The sequence below is a fragment of the Nyctereutes procyonoides genome, unplaced genomic scaffold (assembly GCF_905146905.1).
Source record: "Nyctereutes procyonoides isolate TBG_1078 unplaced genomic scaffold, NYPRO_anot_genome, whole genome shotgun sequence".
In the NCBI taxonomy this organism is placed as follows: Eukaryota; Metazoa; Chordata; class Mammalia; order Carnivora; family Canidae; genus Nyctereutes; species Nyctereutes procyonoides.
This window is the reverse complement of record NW_026575044.1, coordinates 1,844,897-1,871,728: the sequence shown is the minus strand read 5'-3', so window position 1 is coordinate 1,871,728 and position 26,832 is coordinate 1,844,897. Positions and strand designations below refer to the sequence as shown.

At 38.6% G+C, this 26,832-nt stretch overlaps 1 protein-coding gene across 1 annotated transcript in view; it reads right to left on the bottom strand.

Annotated features, from left to right (window-relative positions):
* Nucleotides 1-6,284: 6,284 nt before the first annotated feature.
* The window catches only part of F5 (coagulation factor V), a 69,762-nt gene continuing 49,214 nt past the window's right edge, over nucleotides 6,285-26,832 (bottom strand). Inside the window, 12 exon segments of the mRNA XM_055324391.1 lie at nucleotides 6,285-6,825; nucleotides 8,569-8,751; nucleotides 11,552-11,703; nucleotides 13,455-13,599; nucleotides 16,254-16,409; nucleotides 16,826-16,929; nucleotides 17,873-17,944; nucleotides 18,810-18,926; nucleotides 20,808-20,987; nucleotides 23,501-23,714; nucleotides 24,565-24,801; nucleotides 25,583-25,754. Of these exon segments, the coding sequence (XP_055180366.1) occupies nucleotides 6,679-6,825; nucleotides 8,569-8,751; nucleotides 11,552-11,703; nucleotides 13,455-13,599; nucleotides 16,254-16,409; nucleotides 16,826-16,929; nucleotides 17,873-17,944; nucleotides 18,810-18,926; nucleotides 20,808-20,987; nucleotides 23,501-23,714; nucleotides 24,565-24,801; nucleotides 25,583-25,754 (1,879 nt within the window). The 3' untranslated portion in view covers nucleotides 6,285-6,678.

Sequence of the window (26,832 nt, the reverse complement as noted above, 5' to 3'; positions counted from 1 at the left end):
AATAAATACTAAAAGAGCCAGAGCAGTGTCTTTCATTTTTTAATATATTCTCCCTTATCATTGTGCTTTGTTACATAGATAGGATGAGCTTAATAGATATTTTTTAAAAACAGATTAATATGGTGGTACAACTAAGGATGTTAATATTATTTTTCTTCTCATATTCCAAATACAAAACACATAAATATCTTTGGTGAGGGTATTTCATACAACCAAGAGATAGCAAATCTTAAAACTTACAGCACAGTAACTAGATACGAAAAACTTTCTTATTATCTGGGCATTGACAATGTAAATGTCACTGCACACAAACTGATTTTATCTGTCTGTGTCTTACTACTTGCCCTATATCTAGTCTCTGAAAACATAAGAACTCAGGAGAATTAGGCATTCAGAATTTTCCATAAAATCACTTTTTATTAGGAAAAAAATGCCAAGTAAAATGGTAGCATGGGAATCTCAGATATTTTTAAGTGTGTGTGTTAGGCTCACTATCTTAGGGCATGTGCCAGTAATAGAACCTAAATCCATGGACTCATGAATTGCTCTTTCTTGGACTACCTGGAGAAGTAAATGGTAAAGCATTTATGGGTCTTTAGAAGATTCAAGCTATTTGGTTAATACTTTTTCTCTGTGTTTGCCAAAGCGGTTCTGAACTCAAATAATTGTGATTATTCAAAGTTATTCCTAAACACAATGAAGTCTGTAATTTCTTTAGCAACTTGAAAAAGTCCTGAAGCAGTAATTCTGTTTCCTCTGACCTTTTCATATTTGCAGTATATTTGCAATATACTCACAGACCCTGTTTTCTAATTCTGAATTAGAATTATTAGTAATGTAAAATAACAATAAAATTAAAAAAAAGAATTATTAGTAATGTTGAGGATTTTGTCTATTTATGTCCTGATTCTACTCTGAGTCATTTAGCTCTGTTGCACAGCAACCAATTATGATATAACAAACAGTGGACAATGATAGATCAGTGGAGGATATACTATGCAACAAAAGTAATTTCATCTAAATGACTCAAAGAGAGGAATAGAAGTGTAGAAATGCTTTTTATTTTAAAAAGAAGGGTTTTAATATTTTCACATAGCATCAGATATAACCAAACATCTCATTGATCCCCAAACAGGTATTTTTCATGTCAATTAATAGGCATTCTTAATAAATATTTATATGTTAATAATTAATAATTCATGTCTACCTGTTTGGGGGGGGGAATGAATTATAAATGTTACAATATCCATGCTGTGAAAGAGAAACCAGACTAAAAAAGAGGCTGGGAGTCTGATCATCTGGTTTCTAGTTTCACTCCGACACAAACAAGCAATAGTTTCAGGCAATTTGTTTAACCTTTGGGGACTTACTCTTTTCATATATAGTATAACAAAGTTGGAGCTCATGCTCCATCCTCATCTCATCCTCTACTTATTACTCCATATCAATTTCTTGTCCCTGTTATATCTTGGTAGATTCTAGATAAGGAGAGATCCTGTCCCCTTCTTCAGTAGAGGAACCCATGACTAGCTACATAATTTGTGGGGCCCATTGCAAAATAAAAATGCCAGGCTTCTTGTTAAAAAATTATTAAAAACTTCAATGACAACAGAGCATTAAACTAAGCATGGGGCCCCTGTGAGTGTGGAAATTCTTTGTGATTGAACAGATCACACACACCATGAAGCTGGCCCTAGAGAGACCAAAGGAATTTTTTTTTTTTTTTTTACATTCAGACACTCTCTTCTGCTCTTAACAGAATGAAAATCAGAGAAATCTTGGTAGAACAGTGACATGAATCATTAAAAGAAAGAAATAACAGGAATAAAGTATTAGAAAGCAAATGTCTTAGATTGACCAAGATGATAAAATAGTGGCTTATGACTTTCCATCCTCCCACAGATTTGCCAAATATACAGCTACACATGGATCATTACCCTCCGAAAGAAATCTAAAAACCAACTAACTCCTCCACATCAGCCTACTGAGAAAACACTCACATTAAAATGAGTAGGAAATACTGAGACACACACTATAAGCCTCACCCCTGGCACAGTGCCTGACAATTAGGAGGGAACTCCCAACTCCCAGCTTTTCCCTGCGAGTGAAGGGTTTGGACTACACATATAGTGCTCAACTTTTAAGGCTACTATTTGAAGGATGGGTCCCCAAATATCCTAGCTCAGAGAGTCAACAGGGTTTGGCATTCATAAGTCCCATAGGACCATAACAAACAAAGAAGCAGCTGTTAAACAGGCACATGAACACTCCTCCCACCTATTCCCCATGGCTCAGTGCAGATGGAGCAGGCAAAGGTGCCCATCTCCCAGTTTTTCCCTGGAAGAGAGTTTGAGTGCAGAATTTCCCAGCTGCTGCCTGAGGGTCTGGCTTATAATCAGTTTGCATTTGGGTACTGACTGGGATCCTCCTAGAAGACCCAAAAAGCTGGTGGGCACTTGTCCCATATTCTCCCTCTAACTCACTTCAATAATAAAAAACAAACCAAGCTGCAACCTTTTCCCTGGAAAGAAACTGTCCACACATAAGGTGCTCCAAATTTTGTAGCTGCCACTCAAGGAACAGGTTCTCAAGTCACCTAACTAATAGTTACCAGGGCTTGGCATTTACAAATCTCATAGGGTCATATTAAACAACAACAACAACACAACAACAACAACAACAAAAAGTACTTTTTAAATGGGCACACAAGCACTTTTGCAGCTCTCACTTCCCCAGCTCAGCACAGAAGGAAGAGGCAAACATTCACCTCCCAGTTTCTCCCTAGAAGGCACTTGATTGTGTACCTTCCTAGCTACTGTCTGAGGTTCTGGCTTCTAGTTAGACTGCACGTGGGAGCAGGCTGGGATCCTCTCAGGACCTGAAAGAGCTGGTGGGCATGTCTCCTACAATCTCCTCCCAACTTGTGCAGCAGTAAAACCAAGTCTCCAGTTTCTCCCTGGAAGGAGCATGTCCACACATCTAGCACCCCAAATGTTACAGCTGCCACATAAGGGACTGGCTCCCAAATCATCCAGCTCTGGGTGCTGACAGGGCTCAGCATTCACAGGTCATCTAGGATTACACAATACCAAGAGATGGCTCTATATGGGTGTGCAAGCACCTGTAGCAACTATTCTCTCTGGTTCAGGAAAGAGCAAAGAAAAACACTTAGTTCCCAGTTTCTCCCTGATCGGGACAAGACTGTACATCTAATATCCTGACTTTCCCAGAGATTGCCTGAAGGTCAGCCTTCTAGTTAGCCTGCATTGGTGAGATGATGGGGCAATTAGTTTTCATGAAACTGTGAACAGGCATGTGGGCACTTCTCACATCTTTGGGACAATAATGGGTCTTGGGAGTCTCAATCTACTGTGACCTATAAGAACAAAGACAGCAGAATGGACAATCACAAAGATTTGAGAAGTAACTAGGACCTCAGGCAAGTCTGATTGATGTGGCTCAAGTCTAGCCAGTCAAGACTGGGAGAGATGGCTGTTTCATCTAATGCATAGAAAACAATGCAAAGAGCCGAAGAAAATGAAGAAACAGGGAAATGTGTTCCAAACAAAAAGCAAGATAAATTTTTAGAAACCAACCTTAATGAGGTAGAGATAAGTGATTTATCTGACTGAGAGTTCAAGATAATGGTTATAAAGATGCTCACCCAAATCAGGAGAGCAATAAGGGAACAAAGTGAGAATTTCAACAGTGAGATGGAAAATATTAAAAAGTACCAAATGGAAATCATAGAGCTAAAGAATACAATAACTTAAGTAAAGAATTCAATAGAGGGGTTCAACAACAGACTAGATCCAGTGGAAGAAATGATCAGTGAACTCAAAGTCAGGACAGTGAAAATCATCCAATGAGAGAAGAAAATAAAAGAAAATAAAAGAAAGAAAGAATGAAGATAGCTAAGGTACTCATAGCACACTATCAAGTGGACCAATATATGCATTATAGATATCTGAGAAGCAGAAGAGAGAGAGAAAGGGACACGAAACTGACTCAAACTGACACAGTTTGAAGACCAAGAGACTTCCTAAACCTGAGGAGAGAAAGAGGCACCCAGATGAAGGAAGCTGAAGTATTACCAAAGAAGATGAATCCAAAAGAGACCCACAACAAGACATACTATAATTGTATTGTCAAGTGTTAAAGAAAATGAGAGAATCTTAAAATCAGCAACATAAAAGTGACTTGTTATGTATGAGGGAACCCCCAAAAGACTATCACCAGATTGTTCAGCAGAACCTTGTAGGCCAGAACAGGGTGGGATGATATATTCAGAGTGCTAAAAAACAAAAAAACAAAACACCTACCCAGCATAGATATGCTTCAAAATTGAAGGAGAGAGGGATACCTGGGTGGCTCAGTGGTTGAGTGTCTGCCTTTAACTCAGGGCATGATCCCGAGGTCTGGGATTGAGTACCATGTCAGGCTCCTACAGAACGCCTGCTTCTCCCTCTGTCCATGTCTCTGACTTTCTCTCTCTGTCCCTCATGAATAAATAAATAAAATTGTTAAAAATATTGACGGAGAGAGAAAGATTTTAATGGACTTAAATAAGATCCAACTACATACTACCTGAAAGAGAGTAACTTCAGTGTTAAGGAGACATACACACTAGAAGGGAAGAGATTAATTTTTTTCCATGCAAATAAAAAGGGAGCAGTTGTAGTTATAACAGACTAATTAAACATTAAATGTAAAATGATAGGAAAAGTAAGATCAGGATATAAAGGGGTGAGTGGTGGTTGCCAGGGGAAGAAATGGGGAGAAGCTGGTAAAAGGGTACAAATTTTCAGTTATAGGGCGAATAAGTCCTAAGGATTTAATATACTGTATGGGGACTATAATTGGTGATACTATACTGTGTATTTGAAATTTGCTAAGATAGTAGGTCTTAAGCATTCTGACCAAAATAAAACAAAAAGGTAACTGTGAGGTGATGATGTGTTAATTAACTTGATAATGGGAATCAGCAAGTTGTACACTTAAATATATTATAATTCTATTTGTCAAATGTATTTCAAAAAAAGTGGGAAAAACAATAGAAAGTTAATGTTTTGTGGTGCTGGGCCCAGGCCACTCACAGATGCAATAGGTAACTCTGATAGTCTCCAAAGACGCTTCCAAAGAATTATACTCCTTGGGCTGCACCTGTGACTTGTGTTAACCAATAAGATATCACAGAGTGAGGTTGTGCCAGTTCTGGGCCTCCCTTTTGAAAGCAGCCTCTGCTTCCTAATTCATGACCACTTGCTTTGAGGAGCCTGAGTCACCTTACACGAAGCTCAGTTCCCCTGTTGGAGACATCAAGCAATAGACCACTTGAAAGCCAGCCATGTAATGAGGAGAGGACTGGAAGCCACATGGAGAGTGAGAACCAGCTGTTTCAACGTCCAGTTGAGCCTTCTGATGACTCTGGCTACAGCCATATCTGACTATAACCTCACTAGGGACCCCAAATGAAGTCAGCCTTCAAACCACCCAGCAGAGCCCAGTCATCCCACAGAATCCTGAGAGAAAATAAAGTTGTTGCTTTGAACATTAAGATTGGAAGTGGTTTGCTCCACAGGAAGATAGCCTCACCAGTGACTGTCTATCCCATGTGACTTCAAGGAGGTCAGAAAGCTCCCCAGTCTCACACTGTTTATAGGACCATTGTATGCCAAGTTCCCAGGGGAGGGAGTGAGGAAAGGAGAAGTTGCCAAAGAAGGGAAAGAAGGCAGAGGTTGGAGCCATGCAGAGAAGAGAGCCTCAGCTGCTTGCCAGTCTCAGCACCAACACTTGCCTTTGGGCCAATGGTTCCAATGCTGTTTCTTAGGTTTTAGCTTTCCCTTAGGTGAACTTTGTTTTGAAACAGTCTACCATTGTAGTGACAGCTAGAATGAAGCCAAGGTTATGTGTTCATTTCTCCCATGGTTATTTGGTTGTGTTCCTCTTCTAAAGATCCCTCACTGAATATCAATAGGTGGGTTAGTTCCAAGGAAGACCAGGCCAGATTCACAGGGTGGGACGACTGTAAACATGCTTATTGGTATCTTTACTCACATAGGGCCAGAAAATTCACTGTCATGTAGTTAAGACAGGGTGTTTTAAGCACTTATTATTTCACATGGTATGATTTTTTTTTCTCTCCATGTCAAGAAAAATCAACCATTTAAAACCTTGTTTCCAAAAATAAATAAAATAAAATAATAAAATAAAATAAAATAAAATAAAATAAAACCTTGTTTCCTTTACTCTTAAATCATTGTTTTTTAAAGGTGGGAGTGAAAGTTATCCAGGTCTATAAATGTCTTTTCAAAAAAGTAGTATCTCTTTTTATTAGTGTATGCAGAGTTTTAAAAGAACTATAATGAAGCATGCTAACTACACGAATATCACTTTACATAGCATTTTTAATCATTGTAAAAGACAAGCCATTTGCTCATTGGTTCTTGATATTTTCCCATTTATATTCAGATTAATGAAGAACTAATAGCCATCATCTGGCTGAATTGTAGCAAGGAGTTTACATTGTGAAAGTCTCATATATAAAACTTTATTCTCTAATAGAAAAAAGGGAAATAGTAAAAATTATTAATATTTAAAATAGTTATAAAATACATTTCCCTCTCTAAATGGCTTGGTAACTTTAAGAGTCTTTCCTATGTCCTTGAATATTCAATTCTAGTAAATATCACAGCCAAAGAGTTCCAAGCGAAGTGCAATACTTTGATTCCATGTTTTAGGAATGATGCGGATAAACCTGGAAATAATTGGTGGGTTGAAAAAGTTCTTCACGTGTCCTTTGACATTATTATTTCCTTCGAAAATCTGAAAGCAAAGAGAATGAGAAGATCTATGAGAAGATCTTTAATGATGATGTAATGGGTATGAAAATCTTATGATAATTTTTTGTTTTTTGCAATTTTAGTTCAAGCTGAGGACATCAATGAACACATATATTATCAAAGATGATCTTTGGTCAATTATGAAATCACATGCCTAGCAGACCTCTTTAGGGATTCCACTTCACTGGCTGGAAAAATAGAGACATTTGACATCTGACATGGTGCTGTGGAGCAGCTATGAAACCATCTCTGCCCATAGCCCCTTGGTAGCTGTGTGACTTTGGGCAGGTGACATATATTCTCTGATTCTCCATTTCCTCACCAGAAAAATGGAGATAACAAAAGTTTACCTCACAGGAGTCATCCTTAAGATTTTTCAAAAAGTATGTAAATATATGACAGATGCATAGTAAGTGCCAGACAGTGGTTAGTTGTCACCAACATTTAAAGTAAAATGCAACCATGTGTTTTTACTTATTCTTTTTTGGCAAATGCCTTCTATCCTCACTTGAACTGTGTTTCATGCTTTTTTTTTTCCTTTCAGCATCCCCAGCAGGTTCCCCAACATTTACACACAGCAGAAGCTAAGTCACTATTTGTTTATGACAACGATGCTTACCCAGCTATAGAGACACTTTAGTACAGTGACAGATAAAACCAGCCAAACCAACCAACCGACCAACCAACCAATCAACCGACTAAACAAACATCTCAGGAACTTAAAAAGAGAGAGAAGTTCAAATTCATTCACCAAGATAAGTGCTGAGCCCAGGATGAGCATCCAGTAAAGGTTTATTCCCTTCTGTGTTGCCCCTCCTACTGGCTCCAGCCTGATTTCCCTTCCTGGAATTTTAGACTCACCACCTTAGTTAGATATGCCCCCAGGAGCATTTTAGAAACAAGGAATTAAGGACTATAATGGAGTAGTTCGTCTTGCAAGAAATTAGTTTCTTCATCAGTGAGGATAACAACTGTCTCCTGCTTAATAATATGATACACAATGCTTCATGGCTGTGGGTATTTGATCAGTCAAGAATAACAAGTATACCCAAGGTAATGCTAATATGATGTTATTTCACAGTGGAGGGTTTTCTAGGCCCATGTTATGGACCGCATGTTGGTGTCCCCCTCAAAATAATACATCGAAACCCTAATCTTCAGTGGGATAGTATTAGGAGGTAGAGCCTTTGGGAGGTAATTAGGATAAGAGTAGGTTGTGAGGGTGGGGCCATCCTGATGGGATTAATACAAAAAGAGGAGAAGACGTGGGATCTCTCTTCCTGCACCAAGGAAGGCCATGGGGGGACATAACCAAGGAGAGAGCCTTCATCAGGAACCCAACCATGCTGGCACCCTTCTCTTGGATTCCAGCCTTCAAAACTGTGAAAGAGAAGTGTTTGTGGCTTTCAACTATGATCATTTATTACAGCAGTGCAAGCCCACTGAGACAGCTCTTTACCATCTTTCTCAATCAGAGCTAATGATGGCTCATACCTCTCCCTGGTGTTTGGTTCTATTTCACAGGTGGCCCAGCCACTGCTGAAAGATAGTCTGCATGGTCTCTGTCCCCACACCAGCTACCTGCCAAGCTAGGGTTCGGACTTATTAGAGAGGAGGTGCATGTCCACGCATATTTGTCAAAGGCAAAGAGCTATTTGCAAATATAGGTACTTCTCTCATAGCAGTTTGTGAATTGCTTTGTTGTTGCCAGGACAGCACCCTATACCTTGTCCACCATGGAGGATTTCTGCCTGTAAGGCTTCCATTCCATTCCCTGGTCACTGTAGTGGATGGTGTAGCTTTTCACATACATTTCGGAGGACAGAGACTTGCAACCCTGTGTTACAATTGCAGTTATTTTCTTGATTTTGAGCAGATCAATTTGTAACCACTGTTTGTTGTTGTTTGCCTGTAAAAATGATGAGGACACATGAATAAGGCAGATATTAAATCCTTTGATTTTTTTAGACCAAGGTATCAGAAATGTGCAGTGCTCAAAAGCATTTCTTTTCTCTCATCCCTTATGATTTTCTATCTCCTAAAGGACTTCCCTGTTCCCTCTTGTTTGTTGTTGCAGACATATATAAAATTTTACTAGAGTATTTCATATCTTGTACAATAATGGTTTATTTGTTTGTATCCCTTAGTCTTTGAAGGCAGGGATCTATTGTGTTTCAATGTATAGCACACAGTTGGTATTCAGCGAATATTGCTGAATGAATAAATGAATGAATCTTGAGAAAAAGTTAGATTGCTAAATCATCTTTAAATATTCTTTTCTTAAACAGATTTGTTTAAATGATGATATTGCTGATGGGTTATCTGGGAAAGGATTGAATAGTATCCTCTCTAACTTATTTTAGAAAAGTCCCACTTTTCTTTCCATCACTTCTGTCAACTAGGAGGAATAGTCCAATTTCTTCTTTTCTGATATTTCAAATAAATGTAATATTTGAAATACCTGATAAAGCCATGCCTAGGACTTGATATGGCATGATAGATATCCTGTCTCTGGCCTAACAAAATGCCTAATCACATGTTTGCTGACATACTTGGAGAAAGAGGATCAGAAGGACTGACTTTTAGAGTAATCAGAGACAATTTTTCACCTTTGGAGGATACATCATGCCCCATAGTCTCATTGAGTTCTATATGAAATAGTGAATATTGATGTATTTCTTTAACATCCCTTATGTGTACATGTATGTATGTGTATATGTTTATACACAGATATATGTATATATTCATATATTGTATGTATTTTTAAAGCAACTTGATTGAATTAAAATTATTGTATTAATTTTTTTTGTTAATTTTGTAACATTCTCTAGTGACATTTGGTGGTTTCTTAGTGTATCACCAGGCTGAATAGTAACCAATCCAGGTTGTACTAGTGATACAGAGGCAGATATCTAGAGGGTTTTTGAAGGTATAAAAAATTTTTCATAGACATAAAAGAGGTAGAGACACCTCAGTTTGTATGTGTGCCTGCATAGTGTCTAGCCTCTCTAAAGAGACCCTATAAAGACATCTAATCTTAATAAAAGATTAAGTGAAACGGTTATGATTTAGGATTCCAGATTTGAAATAATGGCATTAAAAATTAGAATTAGTATTTCATCTTTGAAGCCATTATTATATCACAAAGACTAAAAGTGGATTACATACAGAACAAAGTTTTCCAAAAAGCTGTAAAATACAAGTTATTCCATGAATAGATCTAAAGGGTTTTCTGGGGGAAAAAATGGATGAGATCCTTTCTCCTTAACTTTTTCTTTTATTTTTTATTATTTTATTTATGTAATGATATAAATGCAATGCAATATAACATTATTACTTTTATTATTTTAACTTCTTTAGGTCTCTTTTACCACTCTGCAAAATTGCAAAATGAGGTGTCTGCATGGCTTCAAATGGTGGGAGGGCCAATGACCTGTTTATCGGGAATATAGGCTTCCTGATTCTCCCACCGAACTAAGCTAAAATGATTTAATCTCTTTTGTGTTTAAATTTAAAAGGGAAAGACTAGACTGGATGCTTTGTAAACCCTTGCCGTTCTTACATTCTGTGGAGTCTGTGATGGACCAGAAATTAGTTTTGAGACACAAATGTCAGTTCCCAAGACTACCTGTATGGGGTCCATCCAAGCTCTTTTGTTTTCTCCACTACCACCACAACTCCCTTTCCATTGCTGGCAGCTTAACATAAATATAGGACCTGGGATTCTATGGAGTTCAGGGAACTAGAATGTAGGTATCTCAAGGGAGGAACATCAGAGGATAGAAAATAAGGAAGGGTTAAGTTGATTGATAGAATCATTCTGATTTTCGATGCCATTGAGATTTTTCAAGTTAGTTGAAGAGTGAAATGAAAATGAGTAAACTATTAACCATTAGCCTAAAAGTAAGTCACTGGAATTATTCAATGGGCTAATATTAGAGGCAATATAATTCTCTGGAAGATGCTTATTAAACTTGGGCCACTGATTTACAACCCTGGTTTTGCAGCATTTTGCCATGCCTCCAACTGTCTAAAGGAAAGTCACAAAGTTCTCAAAAAAAAAAATAGGAACAAAGAAATCTAAATAGCACTATTAAGAAAATGAAAAGTATTGCTAAATTTGAAACAAGAAAGTGTTGCAATCTAAATCAATTATCACTAACATGAATTGTTTTAATTAGGAGTTGGCAAACTACAGCCCAATGGCCATATTGGGCCCCCTGCCTATTTCTGTAAATGAAGTTTTATTGGAACATGGCCATGCTCATTTATTTATTGTTTATAGCTGTTTTCCTGCTACAATGGCAGAGTTGAGTAGTTATGACTGAGAACGTATGGCTCACAGAGTCTAAAATATTTATTATCTGGTCCTTTGTGGAAAAATTTTCCCATCCCTGATCTAAATCAAGACTAGACCAAGAAACTCAGAAATGATTAAAAAAGAAGAAAGAAAGAAAGAAAGAAAGAAAGAAAGAAAGAAAGAAAGAAAAAAAAAAGAAAGAAAGAAAGGAAGAAAGAAACTCTCTGAGCCAAAATCAGATATCTCCAATATCAAGTCAACAGATATTCTAGATTCTCAGACGTAGGATCATAATCTGCAGAAACAGAAGATTATATTCTGATTTCCCAGGATCCCCATGTTCTCTTTAGTGAGGGCCTTTGTTTTCTTCTGGAAGACTGAGTGAACTCCATTCATAGGCATATTTTACCTTGGCTTGCCAGGCATTCACACGACCCTGGGCATTAAGACGGGCACGGAAGGGTTCCCAGTAATCTCCCCACCAAGATTTTTTAAATGAGGAGGCTGTGATTTGCTTGTTTTCTATTTTTCCACTTTCCATGCCCAGTGGCGTGGAGCATCCTGTCAAAAGAAAAATAATGTGATTAATTATGCCCCACCAGTATTCCTTGCATGGTATTTTGTACCTGCAGAGGAGACAAGAAATAATATCTCTACTAACAATAAAAACAACCATTGCCAACAATGGATAGTTATTGCCCACATGTCAAATCCTATTTTTAGGCTCTACATGTATTACTTGATGCTCCTAATTACCTCCATTTTACAAATAGGAAAACAAAAAAAAAGCACAGCAAGAAAAATAACTTGCCTGAAGTAACACTACTAGAGGAATCAGAAACTAAATTGGAGCCCAGGAAGTCTGACACCCAAACACCATGTTCTAAATATTTAAACTCATTTTCTTCCTTCAGAGAGCTATGGAAGCTTCTGTCTTTTTTTTTTTTTTGAGGTAGAAAATATTCCTACATTGTCTATGTATATAACAGTATATTCTATTTCTCTGTCTTAAAAAAGCTATAAAGAAGAAGATACAGTGGACCCTTGGTCATCACGTTCGACAGTTCATTTTAAACTCTTTGAGGATGATTCCTGTTATGCACCATTGGGAATTTTGCCAACATGTGCACTTGAATGTTAGTCCTCAGGTTGTCTGTGAACATGAGAAACATAGTGAGTGAGTGCTGACTGCCCATCATCATCATCACCTCTGTGATGCTTAGTTCTTGTTGGTAAATCATGCAGACATTTTCTTGAAGTGATATCTTTCTTCATGAAAAAAAAGATTAAAAAAAAACCTACTGCTAATAGTGATTATATCAAGAAAATGAGATTTTTTTAAAGTAATGCTTCTTGAATAGAAAATGTTTTGAATAGATTAATAGTGTTGATTATCACATTTTAGAACAGTTTAAATCTCTGATCTGAGTAAACTACCATTTGCATCATATACCATATGGAAAGAAAAAAAACAGTGACCCTTAAAAATCTTTGTTTTATATATTAGAATTTTAGTATGGTCATTTATGATTACCTGGATTTATTTATACCACAGGTCACATTATATCCACTGAAAAATACCAGCTTACATAGAAAAAGCCTGACTACCTAAATAGGGAGCCAAATGGAATGTAGAGTTTAATCAAAGTTTCAGGAAGTTTGGGGGTGCGTGGGTGGCTCAGTCAGTTAAGGCTCCAACTCTTGATTTTGGCTCAGGGTTGTGAGATCAAGCCCGCCTCAAGCTCCACACTGAACAGGGAGTCTGCCTGAGATTCTCTCTCTCCTTCTCCTTCTGCCCCTCCCCACCAGCACATACTCACATACTCTCTCTCTCTCTCTCTCAAATGAATAAATCAATCTTAAAAAAATGTTGCAAGAAGTTGGTAAGCACTTTAGATTTTTAAAGCATTCATTGAACATCTAATATATGCCAGTAATGTTGCTAGATACTTTCATTACATTAAAGTCTGAGTGACCTGTGGACTTTGGAAGAGTCAGGCCTAGTCTGAAGCTTAGTTCTTATTGAAATAGCCTGATGGAAGTTATTCTAAGCTAGGGCTTTTCCTTGGAGGGTCAGGGCACTGTCCCTGCCATCCTGGTACTGTTAAGAGATGGTACCTACCCTCTGGCTGCTAGAACCAGTCTTGGTCTAGGTCACCATGAGAGTTTACCTGAGCAGAAACTGTTTCACCAAGGTTTTTACTAGGCACCTCTGTGATTGAAGAGAACTAAAAATTCTACAAGTTCTTCATATCTACTAAAGCTGGATTCTCTGAGAGGCATTCAAGACATAATGCATCTTAGTTCCTTACCGTTAACCTCACAACCTTGCAGCTCCAATCGAAGAGCAGGTCTATTATAGGATCTAGTTGGAGTGATCCTAATATATCTAGCCACAATTGGTGGGTCAAAATTATTCTCTTTTATTGTAGAGGCATCTGAATTGCCATCAAAATACTAGAGGAAAAAAAAGGAAAGCTTAGTTATTAAACAATTATCTATAAAGTAATTTTATAATAAAATTTCAGTTTAACTTAATATCGTCACATTAAGTTTTCATGTGGCCTGAATTAAACCTTGGTCTTAAGAAATTGGAGGGATCCCTGGGTGGCGCAGCGGTTTGGCGCCTGCCTTTGGCCCAGGGCGTGATCCTGGAGACCCGGGATCAAATCCCACATCGGGCTCCCGGTGCATGGAGCCTGCTTCTCCCTCTGCCTATGTCTCTGTCTCTGTCTCTCTCTCTCTCTCTCTCTCTCTCTCTCTCTGTGTGTGTGTGTGTGTGTGACTATCATAAATAAAAAAAAAAGAAATTGGAGATACTTTCAATTCAGGAAGATGGTGTACATATATTTTGCCTTGTATCTCCTGCTGAGTACAGCTACAACATAAGAAGCCTTTGAAACGTGGAGAGAAGAAGGCAGACTGGCTAGCATCCTTGGGACTCAAGGAACAACATGGTGGTGGGCTCCCCGGGTTTTATTTTTGTCTCATATATCCCAGACTGGGAAGTGAAGAAGCCAGCAACCAGGAAACACCAATGAGTACAGACAAAAGGAAGTTCTAGTGAAAGATTCCTTCCTCCAGTCACACAACCAGGAAAGACCAGTCTAGAAAGACAGAAAATTTTCAGACAATAATTGTTCTACTTCTAACTAAACATTGTAGAAAACACTGTGGCTCTTCCTCCACCCAGAGCAGTAAAGGCCAAGTTGGAGAGCCTAGACTTCCATGCTCATAAAACTGTAACAAGACACCTCCAAACACTCACTGGGATTGCATCAGAGAAAGCCAAATAGGAACCCAGGATTTTCATCTCCACCAGCTGCTAATAAGGCTCCTACCACTGTAGTACCAGTGAAGACTATCCCATTTCCACCCAACAGCAAAGAGGAGTGGTCCTCCCTCATTGGGGAAGCTGGACTTCGAAGTCTACCTGGCAGTGATGAGGTGTGCCCCTGCCCCTTTCCTTGCTGGACCAGTGTCAGAAAGATTCAGCTAAAACAGAAGAGAAGGGAAGCAAGACTGAAGACCAGAAAAATAATAGATAAAGGCAGTGAAACAGCTAGTTCTTTGAAAAGATTAAAAAAATAAGGCAAAAAAACATAAGGCAAATATCTAGCAAGAATGAGAAAGTAAAATGAGAAGAGATGCACATTACTAATATAAAATTCAATAGGCAATATCACTGTAGACTCTACAGACATCAAAAGCATAAAGAATACTACAAACACCTCTATCCACATAAATTTAACAACTTAGAGGAAATGGATCAATTATTGTAAAGCACTATCTCAACTTATCCAATATGAAATAGATAATTTGAACAGCCAGTAACTAGTAAAGAAATTGAATTCATAATTAAAAAGATCCTGGGGCAGCCTGGGTGGCTCAGCAGTTTAGTGCCGCCTTCAGCCCAGGCCTTGATCCTGGAGACCCGGGATTGAGTCTCACATCAGGCTCCCTGCATGGAGCCTACTTCTCCCTCTGCCTGTGTCTGCCTCTTTCTCTCTCTTCTTTCTTTGTCTCTCTCTCTCTCTCTCTCTCATGAATAAATAAATAATCTAAAAAAAAATATCCTGGAAAAGAAACCACTAGGTCCATGTAGTTTTACTGGTGAATTCTACAAATATTTAAAGAACACCAACTCTAGAAAATCTTTCCCAAAGACAGAAGAGCATGCTTCCCAAATCATTTTATGAAGCTAGTATTACTCTGATATCAAAACCAGAGAGTACAAAAAAATAAAACTATACACCAACATTCCTCATGAATATAAGTACAAAAGTCTTTAAGCTATGAACTCTAACTGTAATCTGTGTTCTCTCCAAAACTGATTAGTAGGAAGTATAAGTTGAGATTTTCAGGATCTATTCTAAGGTATAGTGCAAATAATTTATTATTAGAGATAGCTAATAATACAGATACTAGAAAAATAGTCAATGATTTACAGGAAAAATGAAAAGATTTAAAGTTATCAGCATAATAATGGCAGACTGACTCCTTACATTCTGATAGCTCTCTTTGGAAAGGGGGTTATGAAGGAGTTTGGGACTGGTAAACATGGGATATTGGGATAATTCTGGCTGAGCCTCTGAAAGACCCAGAAAGGGATTGTCATTCCTAAGGCAGAGCAGAAAAAAAGTCTGAAAAGCACACTGCCTCCGAGCATAACTGGCATTAACATTGCTATTTCCTTCAAGTCCACTGAAACAAAGAACAAAATAAAATGTAAAAGTTAGTATTTTCAAAACTCTTGGAGGCCAGTTTTTAGTGTGAGCTCCTTAAAAGCACAAGACCAGATATTCTACTCTGTCCTACACCATCTGCAAACCTGAGAAGTCTGGGTATTTAGTTTGATCAAAAAGTGGGCTTTTTGTGGAGTTTTGGAGTCTCAGGTCAGACTTATCGCTTTAACTTGTAATACCAGACCCTCATTTTGCCGCTTTCTTGCATAAGGCCCGAAGAAAAACATTTGTATTTCTCCCATCCAGAAAGGTATTTTTTTTTCCAGAAAGGTATTTTTAAAAAAGACATAGTGATAGGCATAGTCATAGTAACCTAGTGACCCCAGGGTGTGTCTTGAGATTCAGAAAGAAACGAGGCACACAGACCATCACATTCCTTGTACTGTTGCCTTTGAAGATCTGCCAGTTTGTCCGGTCAGAGCTGTATGCCACATAGAACTCCATGGTGTAGTAGGACTTCAGATACTGTTTGGCACCTTGTGTCTGGATCCCTGTGAATACGACCTCCCTCTGCATGTCTATCTGCAATATAGCAAAGCCATTAAACAGAACTGTTCTTGTCAACAAGTCACACAATTAAGTCCTTCCTTAATTCGTTGTGTAACCAGCTTTCTTTAGAACCAAAAAGTCAGCACCTAAGGTCTTAGCAAACTAATAAAATGGCTAGATACAATCCGTAGTTGAGCACAGGGTACCTGGACTTAAATCCAGCTGTATGTGACTTTTGGCAGGTAATTAGTCCTCTGTGCCTTAGTTTTTGCATCTGTGAAAAAGATATCTAGGGTATTACTAGAACTAACCTCATATGGTTCATTTTGACTATGTAAAGTACTTAGGATAGTGACTAGAACATTGCAAGAACAACAAAGAGAAATTATTAAATCACTGTCACTTTATTATAATAGTACTGTAAATATTGTCAGGTTTATAAGATATACCTGGATCCAAGGTTTAGAGTCAAGTTCTGTTGAAGGATTTTCTGGGATCCAAGCATTATATGACCCACCATTATTTAATCTTGCTAATTTGGGCTCCCAATAACCTAAGTCCAAAACAGAAAAAAAAATTATTTTGAATTAAAAAACAAAAACATATAACTAGCAATTTCCCAGGTAAGTTTAGTCCCAGTGGAAGACCAGATCTCTGCAGGAGCTTCTACTGAATTTAAGAGACCAGACAGTTGACATAGGCCTCAGCTACTAAGTCAGTTCATGGTGATGAAATCTTCAGGTCTGCTTGGTCAGTTGTCAACTACCACCCACCTCCTTTCTTGTACAGAAGTTGTGTTTATCTTTTCCCACTAATGTTAATGTGGTTGTTGCTGAGTGTGCTTGCTTATGGGGAGGACGTGGAAGGACTTATGGGAGCCTCATGATCCCTTGCAACCGACCTCTTGGTCCTGGGTAGGGATTTGAGGCAGAGAGAGGAAATTTAGGAAATCCTGACAGACTGGGTGATCAGCAAAGTTTCTTGAATGGGTGAGTGGTTGGCACAAGAAAGACCCCTATTAACAGGGAGAATAGTATCTGGCCATAAGACCTTGTAAATCTGGCTGGAATATTATGCTTGTGATCAAACCTGGGACGAGGATGAATGGGGAAAGTTTTGGAAACAGGCACATGATCATAAGAGTAAGGGATTCACTCCTTGTTCAATCCCTGCTGAGAGGTTGTACTGCTTGTGTAGAGATTCTGAGGACCCCTCGCTCTTGGTCTTTCCTGGGACAGACTCTTTGGGAACATTATACACCAGAGAGGGTGACAGTGATCAAGGAGTGCCAACAGGTTTTAGTGTCTATCATATTGCTCCTTCCTCTACCAGATGAGCACCTCAAGATGGAGCTGCTTTACCATGTGGTAGAGAAAAGCCTGGAGGGGAGTCATGATCCATAGATTAAATAGGCAGGGTTGTCATGGGTTGTTTTTCAGGCTGTGTACTGCATAACTGTAGGATATGCTTCCAAAGTCTATGATGCTGCTACTTACCCAAATGCTCAGAAGCCTTAATTTGTGAATCAGCTATGATGCCAGTGCTTAGTCCCATTGGCATCTTACATTCTACAAAACAAAGCAAACCAAAACAATGAATAATTTTTGCTTAGAAAATACACATAACAAAGTAAAAGTTCCATGGCTAGAGATTATACCCCTGGTGGGTGAGCTGGTTTCATCTACCTTGTATGGTACTGACTTAAAATATGCCTGGTTATAAAATGGTCAATGTACTAGCAAGACTGGTGCTTTAACAGAAATAGTGACATCCTAGAGGAAAACATGGAAATCCTGAAGCAATTAGTTTTAAGTTGATTTCCATCAGTTTATATCTTGAAATAAACAATTATACAACATTAAGTATTACCCCTTATAAGTCTACATTCCCAAAAGTTGACTTGAAAGTTACAGAGTTATTTACATTCTGATCACAAAAGAAAATGCCAGCTACTGAGATATCTGGATATTGACACGGTACTTGTTACTTAACAGATACTTCATAAATGCTGGCTGGCTGACTTGCATGGCTGGAGGGGTAGAGATGGAAATGATTTCTCAAATACTGAAATGCCAAGTTCAGAGACTATCCCAGTCATTGTTGAATTCCTGGTATCTTTTCCCCTCTCTATTCTAGGAGACTGGAAAATTCTCGCATTCTCTTTCCCACGAATTACACATCATGAAGGAAGATAGTTTATATTGGTTCCCCAACTGAGAAGAATGCCTTTGGGCTGAAACATGTGATTTAAGTTTCCTAGAAGACTCATGTTTGCAGTTCAATCAGATATGGGTCAGAATAAAAGTAGTTACTGGTACACACGATGCCTCTGTCATGCAGAGTTCTCAGAGCTCAATATTTCCACTCTAAAAGTTAATAATGTTCTAGCAGGGACCCTCCTGCTAAAAATATCACGTGGCTCTTGGATGGTACCTCTGTCTATGATGAGAAATGGTGTTTGCATCCCTGCTCTCTGGTATTCTCCAACCTCTGTGTTGAGGAGCCACCAACCAGGTTTTGATGACTTCATTTCAAGAGTTTTAAATGAACCTAAAATAGACAGTGAAGGACAACGTTAACCACCCCAAGTTAACAATATTAGTTGGCAGCTATCAAAGAATCCTAACATCCCTGCACCACAAGAGGCTTTAGAAAAGAAATGAAAAATGATCTATTTCTCTGTAGGCAGGACCAGAGGTGTAAATGAACAGATAAAAACAAAACAGCAATACACATATACATTAGTAAAAATAAATTGCCCCAGGACCTTAAAAAAATCTCCAACTCCCCTTACTAGAAAGAAACTTTCATTTATCTACATATAACATCACAAGCTAACCCATATATAATACAGTTTCTGAGTTCTAAGTATTAAAACAACCTTGAATGACTTATCATTGGGCCTCAAGACTACTGTACATGTTTCCTTTCTCTCCCTTTATTTCATTAGTTTTTTCTTTTTTATGAGAAAATTAAAGTCAAACATTCTTCTCCCATATTTTCAAGTTTCCTATTAAGTTTACATATTTGGATAGAGATGCACGTAAATTGTTTCAGAAAATCACTGAAAGAATGACATTTCTGAAACTTCTGATGGTCCATTCTGATACTTAATGCTTCCCACTGCCAGTTAATTCTGAAATTCTGCTGACTGTAATTCATGTCTATTTTCCAGATTGGGAGTTAAAATTAATAGCTGATGATCATTCTCCTTTAATACCAGAAAAAGATTCTAGCCTCCCACACTCCAATACAGGTATTTAGATTTGAAGGTTTAGATGGGCCAGCCAATTCCAGCTTCTCAGTGTTTCACACAGGCTTGTGGGAAGGGGGACCCATCTGGCAATTTTACATCCAGTGAAAAGTCAAGAATAAGTCTGGCCTAATCCCCTCCATCTCTGACTTTAACAGAGTGAGTCTTTATAGCTTTATTAGTGAGCCACAGCCTGAATGGAGCAAACAAGAATACCCTTTCCCCATCCTTAATCAAACCAGTCCCAATTGGACCTGCTGTACCTTTCTGAGGCTGACTCACATAGCAACTTCTCCATCCAAAGTACTGGCAAGGGATGCCTGTCTGCCTTCACTAGCTTCTCACAGCATTTGTGGAAGATAGGCTACTTGTGAAAAATGCAGTGTCCCTGGCACCTGCCCAAAATCTAGCAGATCAAAGTCTTTGAAAGCAAAATCTCTGCCTTAGCATTTGCATTTTAACCAGCTTCTTAGAATTTTACTATGCCTGTTACAGTTTGAGAGTCCATGGCATCTAGCACTCATACCCCTACTTACACAGAGATACACCTACAAACAACTCGTTGGCACATAAAAATCCTTTGTGATTTTTTTTAAAACCTTCTCATTATTTTGTACACGAAAAGCTCTAACTACCCTTCTTATTCTTTAGCTTTTATGATCATTAAAAAACTCCCCCTCCTACCAAACAGCCTCATGAGTCAGTTTAAGATTAAGATTCCTGTAGCTGTTTGGCCAAAGATATCGGAGTGAGAGTGTGAGGAATAGAATTCAAGAATGCAAGAATCCCCAAACCCTAGGAAGTTTTTAATCTCCTTCCCAACAGAAAGCTTTTGCTGCCTGAGCCATGTGGGATTCATTTCGTAATCTGTTTAAGACCTGGCCTAAGTGACCCAGAGTGGTTTGGAAAAAACTGCATAAGACATACCATCTTTGTAGAACTGAGTTGAGCCACACATTTAGCCTGTGTGGTGCTATAAATAGTGAATGCATTAGCTGGCTCTTTTGTACTCTGCATTTTGTTTGAGGATAAGTCTCTGCTCGTGATCTCTGCCAGAACCCATGCCTGACTCTTAGGCAGTAAATGCACAGGGGGGAATGAGGGACAGTGACAGTTGCCAAGTTGCCTCCTCTAGCCATTTTTCATCAGGGACCTCTTTTTATTGTGCACTTCTTTACCAGGCAGCAGGGGCCAGACCCCGAGCTGGTGCTGTTGAGTGCCATTTTCCAGCAAGGTCTGGCCATGAAAATGAACCACATGGATGTCTCGGGAGCCGCCCATGTTCAACAGATGCAACCTCACCCACTCTTGCTCGTACATTCTCAGGCCGGGCAAGTTGTAGGTCATCCCATTGATGGCTGAAAGGACAGAGAGTTGCGATCAGTTATAAATCTGTGTACACCAGCAGAGAGGCGAGTAAGGAGGTCTGAGGCATCCTAGCTACCACCCATCTTCCTGTCGCTGTGACTACCCAGGCATAATAAGGACCCCTGTGTGTCCTGATATCAGTGAGAGGCTAAAACAGGTCCTCTTCACACTAGCCAACAGCAGTTTCCTGCAGTTTATCACTCTCCAACCCGCACTTCAGACTTCCCTTGCTCTGTATTTCACTCACTTACCCTTGACATTTACAGTGTAGATTTTCCTGTGCTACAAAAACACAAATATGAGCCAGATAAGTGACTCCAGTGGTTAGAGGAAAGACAGTGAGGGGGTACACAAAAAATCATTGCAAGGCTGCCTAAATTTAGAGATAGTTCCAGGCAAAATCAGAAAGGCAGACCAATGAGGTTCATGTTTATTCATTTGTATGATAGCTCCTCTGCCCTTTCCCCAGCTTAAATGTCAAGGGTTTTCAGGCTTCATCCACTCTCTGCTCAGTGAAACATATGTGAGAATGTATATGTGTGTGTATGTGTGTGTGAATGAGTGTGTGTGCTTAAATCACCTGGTGAGCTTAATCACCTTAAAAAATAATACAAAATTTTACTGATGTAGCTTTGGGCTCCCATGTATTTAACTGAGATTGAAGTGAGTGAAGTTTTTATTAGTGATATTGTTCTAAAGTTAAAAGAACTCTATGGAATTTCAGGAACTGAGCAAGTGAATTCGGGGAGGGAGAGGAGTTGAGATCATCTTGGCACCTTCAAGGTTACACCAGGCATGAGAGCACCTATCTTCCCACTTCTAATGCCAGGCCTTACTCCCTCATCAGGGCAGGAAATAGATCTCAAGTGATTATCAGGTCAGCATTGCTAAATCATTACATTAGGATATGGAATGTAGACACTCAACATAGCAGGTGCTCAGTAAACATTTGATAAATTAAACTGAGTGATAGAGTTTGTTCATTTATTCACTAATTCAGTAAACAATTACTGAGCGCATACTGCAAAGGCCAGGTGCTGAGTTTGAAGCTGGGAACTCAGGCGGTCTGCTCAATCAAATACCCTGATAAATACTATACCATGGGGATTACCCAATTACAGAGACTTCAACTACAATGCATTTAAAACTAAACCATACTGGATGTATTTTACTCTTTCTTTGAGGAATTGGGAAGCAGTGGCTTGAGGGTTCTCAGACATTACAGGATAGCCAAGAGACCAGCAGATCTGATTCTGAGGCCTATGCTTTCCCATGAGGTTGGAAGATTTCAGGAGAGTTTGCTTCCCACCCCCGAGACCAAGTGCCATGGATTAAAAAGCCTAGAAATGGTAGGAGAAGAGAAAAGGAAGTTCTGCTTGGAGTTTATCAGTTAGCTTTCCACTAATTCTATTTTAGAACACCTAATAGAATCTTTTTAACCTTGTGCGATAAGCAGTCAGGGGGGAGGGTTTTAGAGAAGATCATAAATCATATTGTTTACGTCTCTACTCCAAAGTGTTGATATGGGTGATATCAGATTGTATTCCACATGAACAGAAGTTTAATGAGAAAAGTAGAGTTAAGAAGGGCAGCCCAAGTGTAAATGGGCCAGAGGGGGCAGTATAGACCTACTTAGCCTTGGTGAATTATGGTGGCAGTGAAGTGGCTGTTGTGTATGTCATTATTATTATTATTATTATTATTATTATTATTCCTTAAGCAATAGCAACTTTCTCCTTTCCTGTTACATGGAATGACTGACTGACCCCTACCCAAAGCATAGATCCTTCATGTCAGAAATCTTGCAGCCATCCCCTACATTCACCAAAATCTGAAAACAGGGCTTATCAGTTTCCATTTATTCTCTAACCCCCAAATCATTCTCTTTGTTGTTCACCAAATCCTAAATTCTGTCTTTCTCTAAAACTACTTTTAACTCAGTGGACACTTAACAGACAAAATTCCTGAATGGAGTTCAGGGAACATATGCTTTTCTCACTCCCCTGACAAATGCTCCCTTGACATGATTCTCCTATCACTCAACTACCCAGTGTTCTATCTTGTTCTATTTTAGATGCTTCGGATGCCACCTGGGAACTTCTGAGAGCTGGAACTGTCACCATCATTCTTCTTTAGAAAGTACATATGGGTAATTACTTCTTCTAAATAAATGATTGTTCCTTTAGTGATCAAAGATAGGTTTATTAACTGTTTACACTGCAGAGTAATGCTAATGCTTTTTGATTCATGCTACCAGCTGTGGCACACTGGCTTTTTGTTGGTTGGTCTCCCGTGCTAGCTTTCAGACCTTCTCTGGGTCCTTTATGTGCAGTGCCACCTGCCGGGTGACATTAGCCCTCAGACATTTAAGGACCAGCGGTGGGTTGTAGCTCCCAATTTTTCAGAAGCACCTTTTGTCTAATTTTATGAAGACCTAGGGCAAGAATCACAGTCACCCCTTGTGATTTAGTTCAGAGATTAGATCAAAGTCAAAGGAAAATACCATGAAACTCATGAGAGTGTTTTGCTTCTGAGGATGTAAGTCTCCAAGACCTTGGGGACTGGGCCTTCTTTTTATAGTACCAGCTCTTCTTCTCATCAAAGACCATAAAAAGTAAGATGAATTCTCTTATATCCATGGGTATGTTGCTCTTATCAAGTACTCCTTTTCGACAGATCAGAAGGGGACCTATCAAGCCAGAATGGATATCCTTTTCCTGGAAGACAGTAGATGCAAATTTCACAGATTTTCTCTTTCTCAGGATTTCCTTTGCTTTTTGGTAATCTCTGATTTATAGAGAAGAGGAAACCTCAGGGGCTCTGAATTTGAAGATTATAGATGAGTAGCTTATTAAGCATGGGTATCATCTGATTTTGTAGCACTCATAGTCCTTTATCTGATTAGTCCTTTATCTCGGCATGTCAGTAATGATAATGTTAATGACAATATCAGTACTATTATAATTACTATTTATTGAGCATCTACTCTCATAGCAAATATTTTGCTGGTAGTATCTTATTTAATTCAGACAGCAATCCTGTTTAATAAAAATAAGCTCACTTATTAAGCAAACATTACCAAGTGTTTATTGTGTGCGATCTACTCTTTTCTCATTTTTAGCTTTAGAAACTGAGGCCGAGTGAGATCAAGTGATTATCTTAGGCTCACATGGTAAGTGACAGGATAGGGATTGAAATCTGTCTGTGCTCTCTCTCTCTCTCTCTCTCTCTCCCATGCCCCAAATGAAGCCACCTTGATTTTGCAGTTCTTTCATAAAGAACAAAAGAAAGCTTAAACTTGCTCAAGGAAATTGCAAATAAATGTCTTCCTCTGCAAAGGTAGTCACTCTGACTGGGGTCAACCATTTCAATACTCCTCCCTCCTCTCCACTGAACACCTGCTACTCTCCCACAATCATCTGAAGACAAATAGCTATAGACTGTTAATCCTTACACATTCCTCATGGAGAGCAAGACATTTAATGAGAAATCATTTGACTCTTCCATTTGGTGGACTCAGGTCATAAGGTTAGGGAAATGACAAAAACTTTCAATCAATATACCTACCGGGTTTACTGCTGAGTAGTAGGCCCACGCCCGACAGGCAGAGCCAGGATTTTCCGGCCCAGATCGTGTGGTGGCGTGCCATACATACGTATAACTGCTATTTGGCTGAACAGCATTATCTTCCTTAAACCATTCAGGAGAATCATCTTCATAAGTCTTTCCCTCTGATGATTTTTCATAGGAAAGCCCATGGGCATGAAGAGAGTATGGTCTGGATGCTAAATTTTTAAAACGAACCTAGAAAAAAGAATGATCCACAAATGGACTTAAGTTCAACAAAAATTCAAATTAAAAAAAATGGTCAATTTATAAGCAAAAGTGGATGGTTAGAGACTTAGATCTATATACAGTAAGATATATTAATTGCATACAAGTACAAAGTAACATAAACATTATGTCATCTAGTTTTTACAATTGTGAGTCAGATAGGGCCCAAGCAGCTTACCCTAGAAACCCCAAACATGTTTGTTCTTTGGCTCAAAACAAAAGTATTGACATTAGGCACAAATGAAATGATCACAGCAGGTGCTGCAGATTTGAAGGTGAATGAGCTTTGGATCTTGCTCACAATACGCTTTCAACCTCCTGATGAAGACACCTACACATGTGGATTCAAGTTATAAATATAGAGACCAAAAGTGTGTAAACAAAGTATGAATGGGGTTAAATGGGGATGCTTGAAAGGGGCAATTGGGTTGAATGTGCAGGAGAGGTTGTGTAGGAAAGACAGTTTCTTAGGGAAAACAGATTTGGCCCTTACAGAACAAACAGGAGCTCAGCAAAGGCCAAAATAAAATCATGAGATCATTTTTTTCTTTTCTTTTTTTTTTTTGAGACCATTTTTTTTCTTGAAGATTATCAAATTACTTGGCAAGCAGTCTCTGAAGAGAAATGTAATTATTTGTTAATTTTGGAAAATAAATTACCTATAGCCCTCTTGCCCCTTTCGCTGCTACAACCCCCTGGTGCTTGTGAAAATTCCTCTGATGATCTTAGCAATGCTCAAAAGATGACTTACTTGAATAACATCATCCACTTCAGCTCTAATAACAGGACCAAGAATGCCGAGATGCTCTTCATACTCCCCCAAAGGATCACGTTTGGTAAAAGTGCTATCAAGGTACTTTCGAAAGACTACTTTCTTGTATACGGTGTTCTCTTGAGCATGTGTATGGTCATCGACATCTTCACTAAAATAATTAAGAATGGTATTTGTTTAAAAGAACAAATGAAAAACCATTCAAAGAATTAGGGGAATTATCCCTGTTTTGGGTATAGTATCTAGCATGAATATTTAATCAATACTTGAGGAACAAATGAATGAGAATATAATGAGTAAAAACTTAAACCAGTAAATATCCTTCAGATCCTAGTTCGCATATCATTGCTTAGGTTGTTTTCCTATAAACCTTTAGACTAGGCCAAATCTCTCTATATCATTCTTTAAGTTTCCATAGTATTGTCATAGTATATATAGTATATTCTTGTAGTATTTTTATATTTCTCTAGTATATATGGTAAATTATATGTCATTTATTTGTGATATTATCTATTAAAATCTGACTCTGATACTAGAGTGAAAGCCCCATGAGGTCAGGAATCATACCTAGTTTGCTCACTGTTTTATTTCTAGTACCTCACAAGTTACCTGGCACATAGTAGGTACTTGATAGATTTTTGTTTAATGCATTAATGAATGAACAAATATAATCATATATTCATATCACAAATTTTAATATCAGAAGCAGACAAAGCCATGCAATGGGATAGTGCCAGGGCTTGGGGCTGTCAGGTGACAATTGTCACCCCTGTGAAGGCCACTAGATGGCAGTTTGTACTCTGAAAGTAGCCATTCTCACATTTGTTTGGTTAAATCAGATTATTCCTTGTGTAATTCACCAGCCCCGTCTGGGGCCAGGGCACATCATATTTTCTCACTGACTCTTAAATTTCTCAAGCCTATGGAAGCAGGCCAAAAGTTCCTCCATTAGTCTCACAGTATTTTTTATGCACCAGGAGAATCCCATTCTGCCTTCCTTCCAGTCTTCCTGGACCACTGGCCCCATCCTTCCAGACTCTGAGCATAACATAGTTTCACAGAACACATGGGGACAAGCAAAGCAACTTTGACTGCCATAAACATGGGTTGCATATCTGGAATGGTATATAAGATTTTGAAGGAATTGGTTCCATTCCTTTCCACTTTGGAAAGGCCTTGAATCTTATTCCTTTAGGGCCTCTCTTAGAAATCCTTAAACTATTTATTCT